The sequence below is a fragment of the Corvus hawaiiensis genome, chromosome 3 (assembly GCF_020740725.1).
Source record: "Corvus hawaiiensis isolate bCorHaw1 chromosome 3, bCorHaw1.pri.cur, whole genome shotgun sequence".
In the NCBI taxonomy this organism is placed as follows: Eukaryota; Metazoa; Chordata; class Aves; order Passeriformes; family Corvidae; genus Corvus; species Corvus hawaiiensis.
In genome coordinates this window covers 90,830,015-90,844,772 of record NC_063215.1, presented here as the reverse complement: position 1 = coordinate 90,844,772, position 14,758 = coordinate 90,830,015, and the positions used below count along the sequence as shown (strand labels likewise).

General features: G+C 39.1%; 1 protein-coding gene and 1 long non-coding RNA gene across 3 annotated transcripts in view; one reads left to right on the top strand and one right to left on the bottom strand.

The window, feature by feature from the left end:
* Window positions 1-12,775, top strand: part of EPAS1 (endothelial PAS domain protein 1) — a 41,639-nt gene extending 28,864 nt beyond the window's left edge. For both annotated transcript variants that reach the window (XM_048299060.1, XM_048299059.1), the window contains 9 exons: window positions 2,882-3,029; window positions 3,772-3,980; window positions 4,305-4,492; window positions 5,371-5,481; window positions 7,143-7,627; window positions 8,744-8,867; window positions 8,953-9,070; window positions 9,606-9,785; window positions 10,504-12,775. In XM_048299060.1, coding sequence (XP_048155017.1) covers window positions 2,882-3,029; window positions 3,772-3,980; window positions 4,305-4,492; window positions 5,371-5,481; window positions 7,143-7,627; window positions 8,744-8,867; window positions 8,953-9,070; window positions 9,606-9,785; window positions 10,504-10,655 — 1,715 coding nt within the window. In that variant the 3' untranslated portion in view covers window positions 10,656-12,775. The remainder of the gene's footprint in view (window positions 1-2,881; window positions 3,030-3,771; window positions 3,981-4,304; window positions 4,493-5,370; window positions 5,482-7,142; window positions 7,628-8,743; window positions 8,868-8,952; window positions 9,071-9,605; window positions 9,786-10,503) is intronic.
* Window positions 1-14,758, bottom strand: part of LOC125323790 — a 143,643-nt gene that overhangs the window by 38,637 nt on the left and 90,248 nt on the right. The window lies entirely within an intron of this gene.

The window sequence follows — 14,758 nt, the reverse complement described above, 5'->3', positions numbered from 1 at the left end:
ACAGCCAGCTGCAACTTGACAAAACACACATAAACCCTTCAAACGGGAAATGCCTGGATTCCATTGTGTGCCATTGAGGTGCTGTGTAATGCACAGGGTAACCAAGCAGGTATAGAGCTTATACAGACCTTACTTGTTCCTCCAAGCATGTGGCTATACAGAACTTACTCATTTTCCCTGGCCACGTCCTCAATCCAGCTCAAAATTCATGTTCAGCCCACTTGCATTTATTAAACAATAATTTTTATTAGAAATACGCTACGTATAGAGTATATCTCCTTGCAGTAATGCAGTCATCAATTCTGAGTGCCCACCAGTTAGTGTTGTAAAGATGTATGGGAAATAGAGGAAGGAGACCAAAGTTGGAAGGAAAAACCTCAGATTAATCTCTTGCACAAAGCAGAACTCCTTCCCTTTCCTTCCTTCTAATTTAGTGATAAATCATGCGTCTTGCAGCTTTACTGTACTGCAGGGTTGGGGTTTTTTTCTTGAGGTGAAATAGCCTCACGCTCAAGCAAGCCACAATAGTGCCTGTGTTCATGGCTGGAAGTACAACTGCAGAGCGAGCACGGAAGCCTTAATTAGTCACTATCGCGTGGAAGATGAGCGTGCGCTTGGCAGTGCTTCACATACCCCGGGTTTTATGTTACACAAGCAAGATGCAAATTTCTGTCTTGTTACATAAATCTACAAAACAGATTGACTGTAGAACTGTATTTTCTGATTCAGCAATTAAGAATCTACAATCTATATTTAAGAATCTATAATCTATAATTAAGAATCTTTCCACTAAGAGCTGGTCTTGTTGCCATTAAAGCCAGTGGGAATTTAGCTCCTGACTTCAGTGGGGAGCTGACTGTCACCACCTGGGACCTGCCACTTGGTAGTACATAGCAGAAGTTCAGCAAGCCTTGCAAGGGAATCATGGTTTTGTGTTCTATTAAATTCATCCCTGCCTTCCCCCTCTCCACACAAAGATAAGGAATATAATTGGAGCCTATTTCATTGACATGTAACTAGTTCTGCACAGATACAGGTAATGTATACTTTATAAAAAGTTTTAAAAAATAAAGAGAGAAGTGAGAAGTTCACTTTGAAGGCAGGACCTTAAATGTAGCATTGATAACAAAGTCAGCAGTTACAAGTGTATTAGTAATTTATGAGATTACCCCATGGAGGGATTCTGCTGTACTTTATTATATCAGAACATGACATGCTTTGAATAATAATAATAAAAAAGATTAAAGCAGTAAAAAGCTTCTTTGTAATGTAACAGGCGCCTACACTGTGACTCTTATTGATGAACTGATGATTAGGAAGCAGTGTAATTATGTTTCACAGTCAGAGCAGAACAGTCCAGTCACTAAAACACTTTGAAATGAAAGCCTTTTGATTTTGTTCCACCAGAAGTATTTAATCAATAAAAGTAATGTTCTACTTTGTCTAAATAAATTAAATGAAGGATGATTAAATACTCCTAGGAAGAAAACAAACAAACTTCAGAAATAGAAGGATAAACACAGCAACAATTATCTGCAAAACAGTTGTTGTATTTTACAGGCCTGGATTTGTACATTTGTATGGTGGCGATGTAGGAGAGGCTGACAATAAATAGCTTCTGTTAATGGCCACATTCACAAGGAATTTTTCTGTAGAAAGACTACAGAATCAATTTCCCAGTCCTCCTGAGTCAAATTGCATTATTTCTAAGGCATTAGTTTGATGGCATACTTCTTTTGGATGTAAAAGCTGTTTAAAAGGAAAGGTTGCCAATGTGTGGTCAGGTTTAGTTCAGCCAGTTCCCGTTTCTGCTGCTACTCAGTGTGACTATATCTGCTTACAAGTACAAACTCTTATTAGTGTGAGTATTGCTTGTCTACTCCAGCTCTAATTTTATTGCCATTGATCGACATTATTTTTTCTTCACTGACAACTTTGAATTACAACAGACAGGACATCATAAAACTTTACATCTCAGAAGTCCAAAGCTCCCCACTGAAAACTCATTCTCTGCAAATACTGCAAAATATTGGGGGATAGCAGGGCTACAGATTTCACCGTTCGAACATTTAGAAGCTTTAAACCCAAGTTGTACTATTGTCAATTTATTGCTTGAAAAACACAGGACAGTTCAAAAAACAGAGTTAAATAAACATTATTTGATTTGGTCACATGGATCTTGGTTTCTTCTAGGCTGCTAATTCCAAGCTTGCACAGGAACAACACAGTTCAACCAGAGGGAGAAATACAGTAGTTCAGCTTTTTTTTGTCTAGACAAAGCAGTCCTGTTTACTATTCTTAATTTTTATACTTTTTTAAGAGTGATATTACTACCACAAGATCTTAATTTTAAAAAAATTCTTAGTGAAGATAGCTTTTAAATCATCTGATTCTTATATTATCAATCACCTAAATAAGGAAACTATTCCTAATTTTTTAATTTCCTAATAATTCCTAAAAACCAAAATAGTTTCCTCAATAAATTCACTTTTCTACAGGTCAATTTGGAAGCCCAAACTGAGACGTGTACAGTACAACAGGGACTCAAGAAACATGCAGTCAGCAGGCATTATTTTGGGAGCAGTTGGAATATTATATTAAATTTTTAAAATTCCACATTCTGATCTGAAGATTCAGACCATCTCAAGAACTCAAATGCCGGAACTCAAATTTTCAGTCTTGAGTAGAAGCGTCAAATGAACAGCCCCTTTCATGTTTAAAATGGCTGAATTTCCCCAGAGTTAAGCACATCCTTGTTAAGAAATGCCTTAGTGCACTTCTGCATAATGAAAACTCAGAAATGGGTGTATTTAAAACAAGTGTTACATGTTGTGTGTTCCTGTCCTGCTGCATTATTTATATCTCTGCCCCCTTTTCTCAGTGTGTACAAAAGGTCAAGTAGTGACGGGCCAGTACCGTATGCTTGCCAAGCACGGGGGATACGTATGGCTGGAGACCCAAGGAACTGTGATTTACAACACCCGAAACCTACAGCCCCAGTGCATCGTCTGCGTCAACTACGTGCTGAGGTGGGTTCAGAACACATGTGCATTTGTGTGCCAGAGAAACGCAGTATTTGGAGGAGCTTTTCAAGGGTCTATTTATTCAGCGTTGTTGTTCTGAAATCAGCTTAGTCATGTTTGTTCAGTCTTGTTTACTGATGTTAGACATCAATGAAAAATGTGGCATGCCTGTTCACATATGCGCTGTTGAAATACACCACAGCCTTTCTCCTCTGTAGAGCGGCTGCTGTGTTCATGCAACCCAGTGTAAGGTCTGCACCGAGTATTTTATTGTGTAACACAACTGCTAATGTGTTTTGTTTTTCTAATGCTGTGACCAAGAGATAAAACTAAGTAGTAATTGTATCTCATGTTGCTAGGAGAAGCTGTTTACAGCCTCAAAAATCAGGACCAATCAGAAGTTTTGCCTTCATTTGGCAAAACTCAAGTTTTTTTGGTCCTAGTTGGGGCCAAAATAGGAAATACTTATTTGAGTAATAGTCATTACAGCCTCAACTACATCCCTTTAAAAAGCAGAGCAACAAAGCCCCGAGTATTCCCACAGAAGTCCTGACCACACTCTCTGCGTCATCTGAGATGGTGGTGGCTCAGCAACGCTGGAACTGTGCCTTGCCTGTCGAGAGCCTGGCGTGCAACCGAGAGGCCGAAATGCTCCTATAGCCCCAGCCTCAGAAAGTTTGTACTGCCGACTTTATCCACATCTTTCATCTTTACAGTACAAAATGCCTAAAACCTATTTTCTTCTTAGTGAAATTGAGAAGAACGATGTTGTGTTCTCCATGGACCAAACAGAATCACTCTTCAAGCCTCACCTGCTGACAATGAAGACTGCCTATGACAGCGGCATCCCTGCGACAGAGAAGAGTGACTTCTTGTTTACTAAGCTAAAGGAAGAACCAGAGGAACTTGCTCAGCTGGCACCAACACCTGGTGATGCCATTATTTCCCTGGATTTTGGTTAGTATTTGTATAAATTATTTTTGTGCAACAAAGAACCACGTGTGAACCTACATTTAGAAACTTAATAGACAAGGTCTGTTTGCCGTGTGTACAAATTGGGAGTAATGGCTAAAAGAGCCCACATGCTCACACCAGTGGAAAATTTCCGTGAATGAGAGCAGAATCAGGCTTTCTTGCTGACTAAATAACATGCATTAAGTCTATGCCAACTTATTGTCATGGCAACTAGGAGCAGTGTTTACTTTTAATGAATAGCTGCAGTTATATCATAACACTGCACCAGATAAAAGTATTCATTAATATTGTTAAAACTCCATCCAGGAACACAGAAGTTTGAGGAAGCCCCTGCCTTCACCAATGCTGTTTTGATACCAAACAAAGCATGGCCAGTGGAAGTGAAAAGCCACCCTGCTCAAGGTGAAACACTGACAATACCATCCTTTACAATGCCTCAGATTGCACCTGGCAGCAGTACTCCAAGTGCAAGCAGCAACAGTAGCTGTTCCACGGTAAGAAGAGCTTGAAAAACATTAAAAGCCTGTTATGTTTTGGATGCAAATCCCATCAATATATGTAGACATTTTTGTGTTAGCAGTCCTGTCTCACTCCTTATTAGCAAGGCCCAGCATATCTCTATCCTTCCTATATTGCATCATGCCTTAAGAATCAATAGCAAAACTATCAAATGGGAACAATATCCTGGCTTCACACTGCAGTTCTCGTTGTTGCCCAGCTGTCCCTCAGTAATTACTGTAACAGATAAAACAACTAGCAGGAGAACATGCTACCACCTTTCATGTAGTTAGCCTTATATAAAAAGCCAGTGTAAAGCCAGTGGCTTTATAAAAAGCCAGTGGCTGCTGGGAGCATTGCCCCAGACCCATCCTCTTTCTGTTAAATAGAAGCTGCAGCTTTTAGGAAGCTTAGCCAAGTCAGACTTTTGAGAGCAGCTCCTTGGAGTTTCCCACTGAAGGAATGAACATGCTTACGTGGCACTGCCCCCAAGAGCTAGAGCCACTCTTACCAGAGGGCATCCAGTCTTAAGAAAAGCATGGAAGTATTGCTAAGTACCTTCTTTCTTGACAGTAGTATTTAATGGTGCACATTTCTTGCTCCTGGTCTAAGTTGCCAAAAAACATTTAAAATAAGAGCACAAATAGGTTCCTGTAATGAGTGCCTATGTTTTGTATTGACAATCTTGTGTCAGAAAAAAGCTTATGATAGAAATGGACAGTTTGGGATTCTGAGGGCACTAAATATACAGTCTGGTCATTCACTTTTTGTAGGAAAGATCTGTTACTGAATAACAGTGTGGTATAAATGTCATGATGCTGAGGCAGTACTGTGGTTGTCTTCCTGCCTATAACAAATTGTTATTTCCATGCAGCCCAGCAGCCCAGGAGATTATTACAGTTCTGTGAATGAAGATCTTAAGATCGAGGTGATTGAAAAACTTTTTGCCATGGACACTGAATCAAAAAGTCAGTGCACCTCCCAGGTAATGAACTTTGTCTTCCAAAAGCCACCAAAATCAGTCCCCTGCTGGTAGACAGTACAGCTGCATGTTTTGTGTGCGGATATTGGGATACAGCATGTAAACCAAATCATGTACACCAAATCTTGGATGCACGTTAACAAAACAGTGCATTTCCAAAAGCTGCCATGTCAATCTGTCCCTTACTCTCTGAAGCACGAGGTTTAGAGTGTTGCTGTGGTGGCATTGCTAAGAAAGGATCACCAGAGAGCTTTCAAAATTTGGAGCCTTCTGTAGATTGGATAAGGAATATAAGCAGCAGCAATTTGTTTTTAAATCCAGCCAAATGACTAATGAGTAAACATCCTTTCTAGAACAAAATATAAATGATTCTTGCAAAACAAGCAAATGAGAGAGGAATGCCCCCCATAGCATATATCTCCTTTAACTACAAAATGAAAACTCATTTAAGATATATTCTTCCTGTTTTGCCTCTTGAAGGTTTTCAGAGAGACTTGAGTATTATGTGCACAACAGTAACACACAGTCTTCATCTCCCGCATTCTAATCATGGTGTAAGTGTAGAAATTTCCCCTATAAATAAATAAACCCACTGTTGCAACATTACAGCAAGTGAGCTAGTGAGTAAAAGGTGTGGGCCTGATTCAGCTTATGTAACTTTAGATACTTAATTGAAATGCCTTTGTGAAGAGCTTATACTTTATAGTTAAGAGAAAGGAACAGGCATCACTGATTGGTAGCGCAGACCTCACACTCATCTTCATCTATTAATCCTACAGAAAGTTTGGGGTGCTGGGGTCCAAATTTGCCAACACAATGTACAGGCTTAGGTAGGTTGTAATCCATGTTCTGAAGAAATTTTGGCTAAGGCTGGACATAGAAACAGAAATGAAAGCAAGAGAAAGAGTGGACAGATAGGAGAAAAGTGTGGATCAGGATGAAACTTGGTGCAAGACTTGGCATGTGCAAACTTCAGTATTGTCAGATTCAGCATCTGCTTGTTCAGGTGTGTCCCACCACATCAGCTGCTTTGGTGGGAAAAACGAGTGTTAGAAAAGTGCTGCAGAGGTGTTATGAGCTGACTGGGGGACCAACATTGATTATCCCCTCTGTTCAGCTCTGGTCAAATGCCAAGAGAAGTGACTGTGGGTATGACTAGTCCTCCAAGGGAAAAAAGAATACAGTGTGATAGTATCCTTCTGGCTAAATTTTTTCAACTTTTGCATTTTTAGACACCTTTTTTTTTATGTAGCTGGTTTATGAGAAAGCTGTATTTTCTATTTTAACATGAAAAAGCCTGAGGTTGAACTATGTGCCGCATGTTGCAGAGTCTTGGCAGACAAGTTATTCAAAGCTTAGTGAAACAACATCTACTTCAGATCACAGTGATGCTGGAGGCTGCATGCAAGCTGCTTTACCAAATATTGCTCCTCTGGGAGGTTTTTTCCTTTGGTTTGTTGTCTTAATTTTGCTGCTGATGATATGAGCATGTATGCTAGCACAGAACTAAGACGTCTTTAAACAGGAGTTGGCCAGTTTCATTAGGTAAATTTGGCATACAGTGATTTTTCATCTTTGCATCTGTTAGTATTCCGTATCACACTAACTGCCACAACTGTTACTAACTTACAGTTTCTTTATGAACTTCCTTTATCTTTGCACAGACTGACTTTAGTGAACTGGACCTTGAAACCTTGGCTCCTTACATTCCTATGGATGGAGAAGATTTCCAGCTCAGCCCCATCTGCCAAGAAGAACATCCTCTCTCTGAAAGTGCACAAAATACCCAGCAGAGTCTAAGTAGCATGAGTACCATCTTCCAACCCCTCACTCCTACTTCACAGAATCAGTTCCTCCCAGAGAAATATTGCCCACAGCTAGCAAATGAAAAAATGAACTCTGGTCATGGGTCCCTATCATCAGTGTTCTTCAACAATATGAGTAGGTCATCACTGCCACCACACCATGACCAAGCCAGCACTCCCCTGTCTTCGATGGGAGGAAGACCAAACATCCAGTGGCCACCTGATCCCCCATTAGAATATGTTCCTGCAAAATGGAGACTCATGGATAAATACTCAGGATCCCTATCAAGTTCCCCCTCGGGGCCACCAATAACTTCCCAGAGGGTGCCCATATATAAAAAAAGGTGCGTGTTTCTGTGGTATAACTATGTATATTTATCCAGAAAATATTTTGGGAAATGAGAAGGGTCGTAATCTTGAAAATAAATTTTTCTCAATTCAGCTGAAACAATTAGTTGTGATAGGCATCAGACTGCAGCTCTGGGGAAATTATTGTGGTGCTCTCCCAGTGGCAGTGAGTCTGGAGGAAGCAGAAGTCGGCTAATTTTGCATTGCCTGTAATGATACACAAATGAATTTCCTGCTGGTCCAGTTAAAATTACACCAGTAATTTTGCAAAGCTTTATGCAATTTAAGAACAGTACCAAAAAGACTTACTGGTCCAGCAGTAGCAGGGACACACACATACTTTCTTACCTTGCATTTATTTTCTGCATAACAGAAAATGGGGAAGAGGGAGGAATGAAAGTACATTATTGCTGGCATATGTAGATACTACAGCCAAGACTTAAATTGCAGGCTCTTTTTCTACAACCTTTTTGTTTGCTTTCGTACACATGTGAACGGTATGTGATGAGATGTAGATCAGAGGGTGTAGTCCTAGAAGTTGCCCCATACTAGAAGTTTCTCTCTAGCTCTTGTGTTTTCAGCGTTGGTCACACTGACATGTTCAGGAAGTACATAAAATAGCGATGGTCATTTTAAAATGTGAAGCTGTGCAGTTTGCTTCCTGGGATTTCTTGCTGGCAGAAATACCAGTGTCTGAATGCGCATCTGGAAAGAAAGGGTTTGTCCCCAGTCAGCAGCTTGTTCATACTTAATGTGTAAAGTATGAACTGTGTTCATACTTAGTGCATGAAGCAAGGGGACATGCATGGCTCTCAAATCTAATTCTTAAGAATTATATGACTTTCTTTTCCACAGCATTTTTCTGTCTGCCTGGAGATACCTAGGGGCTGTTTATGCTAAACTTTCCTAAGTCTTTGATCCCAAACATCAAAAGTTTCTAAAGATGGTGGGATGACTAATAAAAGGAAATACAAACATTTGATGTTTTAGATCCGTCCACTGACAAATCTCAGACACCTTAAATGTCTTTAAATGAAAGAAGAATCTGTATATATGAACAAGATGATTTTGATCTGCCTCCCTGGGCACTCACAAGGATCTCTTCTCCACAGGCCCCTGGATGCTTTTGGACAACGAGGCATAGATGTAAACCCAGCAAGACTTGCTCTGTCCAACAGTTTGAAACTGAAGCGACAGCTGGATTATGAAGAACAAGCTTTGCAACAACTGAGTGGGGTAATCATAAGGAATGCATCCCCTTAACAACTTTGGACTCATCACGGTCATCAGTGTAATTGTTTTGCTTCCCTTCTCATTCTAGGGAGATCCATCTGTCATTAACCCATCTCACTTAATGTGGAAGAGAATGAAATTTCTCAAGGGGGAAAACTGTTCCTTGGTTACAGAAAAGAAGTCTCTCAGCACAAGTGTTCTTACTGGTAAGACAAAAGAAAGTGGTTTTGCAATGTTACATATTGAAACACCGTTTTAAGACAAGTTGAATAGGGAAAAAAGCTCTTTCAAAAGGAAAGGTAAATAAGCTGTGTAAATATTACACTAAGCTAAAATTAAAGATCAAGTTGTATCACTAAGAGCTGAACAATTTAAAGGTACATTTGATAAATACCAGTTAGTTGGCTTCATGTACGTTCACACACTTGCTTTGGAGGGAACAGAAATCAGCTTAATGGAGCTGTGTTTACCTCCTGCTGATCCAAGGTGTGAATATCTCAGAGCTAGAACAGATACTGCTGCTCTGCAGCACTGTGCTTCCTTACACAAGCATATCTTGACTGCAATACTACTGCTAGAGCTGGGGCTGTTTCTAGACTTCCTTTGTGATAAGATGCAGATTTTCCTATGCTGTGACACCACCACACCGAGGTTCACTTTGCTTTGGATCAGTATAATCTACTATAATTATTACAATGGCTTCATTTAACTTTCTTTTTTTCCCTACTATGTAAATAACAGATGAATTTTTCTGTAACTCGAGAGGTCTGAGCCAACCAATGAATCAACTGCAGCAACAGCAGCAGCATCAACCCACCTGTGAAAGTCTGGGTGAGAATTTGAAAGCAGGAGCATTTCCCCCTCTGTTTTACAGCTCCCATTGTCACGACTACAGTGTCCAGCCAGCTCATAAAGCATCAGGTAAGAGCTGTCAAACACAGAAATTGGAAAATGTTGGTATTTTGTTCCAATACTAATAAAAGGAAATTTTGATTGAAAAAAAAACCACACAAAAATATGGAGGAGGATAATAAAGCAAGATCTAAATATAGCACAAAAAATTAGTTGTGTGGTTTAGTATGAAACTGTAATGTTTACATTTGTAGTATATGAGAAAAGTATTTTTATGCTTCATTTCAATTAAACTTAACACCTTTTCACCTTGGAGGTCCTGTCATCCTCCAGCCATACTCTTGTCTTGTGACAGAATTGATTATTGCATTGTACTAAACAACTCTGCTGAAACACTGATACGGAAGTTTGTAGCTTAGTCTTAACATGTGCCTTTTAAATGTTGAAATAAGTAATTAAAGGGGACGTGTATCTGTTCTTTTTAATACACGAGGGGAGTGGGTGTCAATTCAGAGACCATGTCTTTTACTACAGCTTTCCTCATCTGCACCAATACAGTTTTTCTCAGAGCAATCAGAATTTGGGGTGGAGGTGAAAAATTGCACTTGTTTGTGTGACACCCTTGCAGCAGTTTAAGGCAGAGCACGGGTTTGCTCTGACACCTGGAACTACTGGTGGTTTTATTGACATAAAAACAGAATGAAACTGGTGTAAACAGAAGAGGTGGGAGGAAAAAAGTGCCCTTTCTGGTCTCAGCACCATAACTTGCTTCACTGCTGTGTTCCAGGTATGACGAGTCGCCTGCTGGGGCCCTCCTTTGAACCCTACTTGTTGCCTGAGCTGACGAGATATGACTGTGAGGTGAACGTGCCTGTGTTGGGCAGCTCGATGCTGCTGCAGGGCAGCGAACTGCTCCGAGCACTGGACCAGGCGACCTGAGCGATCCCGCAATATTCCATGGCCTATACTGTTCAAAACAGCTTCCGTTTTTAAATATATTTTTGCAAGTAGACAATTTCTAATACCAGTACACTTTTACAGGATTTTACTTAGATATTGAACCTGTCCACATTACCAAATAGTGGCCTTTTGAAGTTACTCACTTTATTATTCATATTAAAGAAATACATCTACTGTATTTTCTCTATTGCAATTAAAGTGGTGTTTAGAGAGTTTGATTACCCTCCCCTTATCTCATTACCTGTAATTTATATTCTGAATTTTTTTTTTTTCAAATTTCATGCTATTAAAAAGCTGTGGTATAAATGCCTCATCATGTGATACTTTGGCTGCAGTACTGCAAAGATATATTTTTATTGCCAAAGATGAATTAAACAAATTTGATCTCCAACCACAGTTTTTTGTTGATCTGCCAAATTAAAATCCTTTGAGTCTTTCTGTTTTCCAGCATTTATTTTATTGTAACTTCAATAACTTTTGGAAAAGCATACTAAGGAAAAATCCCAGCCTTCTGCCTCCCATCCCTATCCTTCATTTTTATACACTTTGTTGAAAGAAATGTGAATGGTGAAATGCCATGTTTGTGGGTATCTGTGAAAGTTGCACGTTTTAAGCTTTTTTTCTCAGAAGCAAGCCACATTCTCAGCTGCCTTAACCTGGCTTAGCTCTACAGCCAAGGGAGTCCTACAGATTTGCCCCAGTGGAGGATTTAGACCTGTGTTTTTGTTTGTGTTGAGGTTTCTTGTTTTGTTCTTTGTTGTTGCCTTTTATTTTTTACACAAAACAGATTTTTTTTTTAATTATTATTTCTCTCTGGGTCAGTTGTTAATCATCTCTTGGTACTTTTGCTATATCTATGACACAACTACTTTAAGAGCTGTTTCTGCTAGAAACTTGCAGTATTTGTTATGATGTTGCTGATATTTCAGGAATCGGAGCAGTGGCCAGTACTAACACCTCTGATTAATGTTACCCTTTTTCATTTTGTACGCTAGCTAGCAATATAATTGCAATATTGAATCAACAAATCTCAAAGTAGTATTTCCCAGTGTATTAGGCTAACTCAGTTATAATTAGATAAAAAGAATTAGGGACTGCATAGTGAGATGAATAGCCAGCAGGGAGGTCTCTCATTTTTACTTGCCTTGCATTAATCAGTAGCTAAAAAGTCATTAAAAGGCAGCCAGACATTTTCAGAGCTCCTTTCCAACTATCATTAATTGTCATACACGTACTTGAAAAATAGGGCTTTGAATCCTTTCAAAGGGTTTTGAAAGTTCAAGTTACAACATCTCTAAACAGCAGGAAATATAAGTAAAAGGCAGATGAGCAGTTCTGACTTTAAAATACAGACTTAGATCTATGTTGGGATGTATCATCTTGTTTCCTCCACTGGTATAAATCACTGTAGATTCACTGAAGAAAATGAAACAGTGGCAAAGTACTAAAGGTAAAACTCTGGCCCAGAAACTTAGAACAAAAATATTTTTGAGACTTCTGAGTCTGCTGAAGCCTGGTATATAAAATTGCTTTTTATCATGCACTGACACTTGCATAGAGAGAGCCTTGGGTTCGTAGAGCACTTCAGAGTTCGCTGTGTTAAGCGAGTCTTAACCACACATACCTAGAAAAGCTGAAGGCCTTTTGTTATGGGTACATGATGTAAAAAAAATATACTCCCTATTGTAGGCAACCTTTCAAGAGTTTATTACCAAAAATAATCTACTCCTAAAGTGAAGTTATTACTGTGTGGAAAAAATTTATTGTAAGGATCAAAATGTGATGAAAATTGGCCATCCAGATTTGTCAAATTTGCAGTAGCACAGACTTAAGGCTTCAAGGATTAAAGACACTTGAATACTGCTCTTCTGTTTCTTATTTGTGTAGTTTCAGCATTAAAAATGTTATACCCTAACAGTTTACTAAAACACTCTGAAAAAATATTCCATGTCTTAATATTAATCATATTTTTATCATAATTATTTCATAATCTATATTGCTGAATTCTTATTGACAATATTATAACTGTATGGGAACCTTAACTTGATAAGGAAATGTATTTTGACACTGATACCTTATTAAAGTATACTGATCCTAAATTCTTTGTGACTCATTTGCTATGAATTTGTTATTTGTTGTATCATTGTAAAACAAAAGTATTTATTAAATTATTTATAGAAATTAAAGGTTTGCACTGATCTTTGAAGACTGAAAGAACAATCAAATGTCACCCATATTTGAGAGCTCGGAATGAGCCTGCCAAAGGTCCATACTGCTTTGTAGAGTTTACCCATCTTTCTTCAAATGAACAATTAATGCCCTGCAGGCCACTGCCCTTCTGAAACTTGTCCTGTGTCTCAGACTGCTGCTTCCATGCTGAGGGTGCCTTTTGTAATGCTACCCTTACACTTACCAAAAAAAAAAAAAAAAAAAAAAAAGGGAAAATTAAGACTACCAAATCACAGTTTAGAGGCTGAATTGCCACAGTTCCCAACCTGAGTTTTGGTGGAGAAACAGAAGCCATCATATTCTAGCAGTCCTGACAAACCCATGATTAATGGGCTTTCCCCATCAAATCCTTCCAAGCCTCTGCTTCACCCTCACAGTCGATAATCCCAGTGCTGTTAAACAGGTCAATCCTTTTCCATATAGAAAATGCCAGTTTTTTCCTGTGTAATTACACCAATTGCATAGTAGGAGGACAGACACATTAAGAAATTCATTTCCAAACATGCACTTCAACTGCAGGGCTGTGTGAAAGCTGTTAATGCTTGACCCTTCTGATAACTGCCTTTGAAACATTCAGTGCCCATACAGGCACCAGCGAGCTGCTCAAACAGCAGCAAATCCTGTGAAGAGCCTGCAAAAGTGGGCTATCATTACCTCCTTTCTTAGATTGGACACTCAGTAGGAGTAGAAACCAAATCCTTGCCTCTATGTCTGTTGTAACTAACGATACAAAACTCTCCCTTTTAAAGTATCCCCTTAGTCTTGGGGACGTTTGGACAAAGACTAACTCAGTATAGCAGATCTTAATCCAACTGAGTATTGGAAAAAAACCAATCTCTAAAATGGAGGTTAACCTGTTCAGATCAACTTCTACCTTTTAAAGATTGTAATAGCTAACTGTTAATATAAATTATTGCTGTCAGGAAATTTTTTTTTGGGGTATCCAAACAGCTGATTGTTCACACTCTCATACTTAAGGTGGTCCTGCATTCACCATTCCCATGTTCAAATAGCTGAAGGAACATATTAGTAGTGCCTTGAGCTGCTTTTTTTCTTTCCCCCTCTACAGCTAAACACTTCTCATGTTAGTGAGTTTTAGTGGTTTTTCCTTACATATATGAGAATCGTGGACAGCTAAACTCTGACAGTACAATTTACATACCCCAAAGACCCAAACCCTGGTCAGAAACACAATGCAACCTATGTATTAAGAGCTGAGTTTTGTTCTGCTGAACAGGGATTTATTGCAGCTTTTAATTTTTTTTTTCTTCCCAGTAGGCCAGAAGTGCTTAAAATTCAGCGTACATCATCTTTCACTGCCTAAAAGCACCATTTCTTGGCATCAGACTTTGTATCTCTAACAGCACACCACTGATCCTAACAATGTTATTCAACACTCATTACATTCTGCTGAAAAATTGGCCTGTTTTGCCAAGCTCTCATGACTTGGGCTGGTCTCAGTCTCTGGCTGATTATCAAGTCTATCGTCTTTTTAAAATGATCAAGCAGCCATTTCTCCTAGAACACAGATTTCACTCAGGTAAGATTCATAATGTCTATCAAAGAAATGCTTGTAACAAAATACATGTGATTACTAATAAAAAACCAAGAAAGCCCAGAAAACTTGGATAACAAAGTCCAACTGTCTTTTCATTGGAGACACAGGCTCCTAAGCCATACTGAGATCGGCAGACACTACGTGATTCATCACACTCACTTGGAGCAGCATGCAGAGTACAGGAAAACTAACACACAGATGCTCCAGTTCTAGGTGGTAAAGGTTTCATCTGTTACTTCTACCTGAGGAGCTTTATAAAGCTATTCACAGACATGCCACATGCATGTGTGTGTGT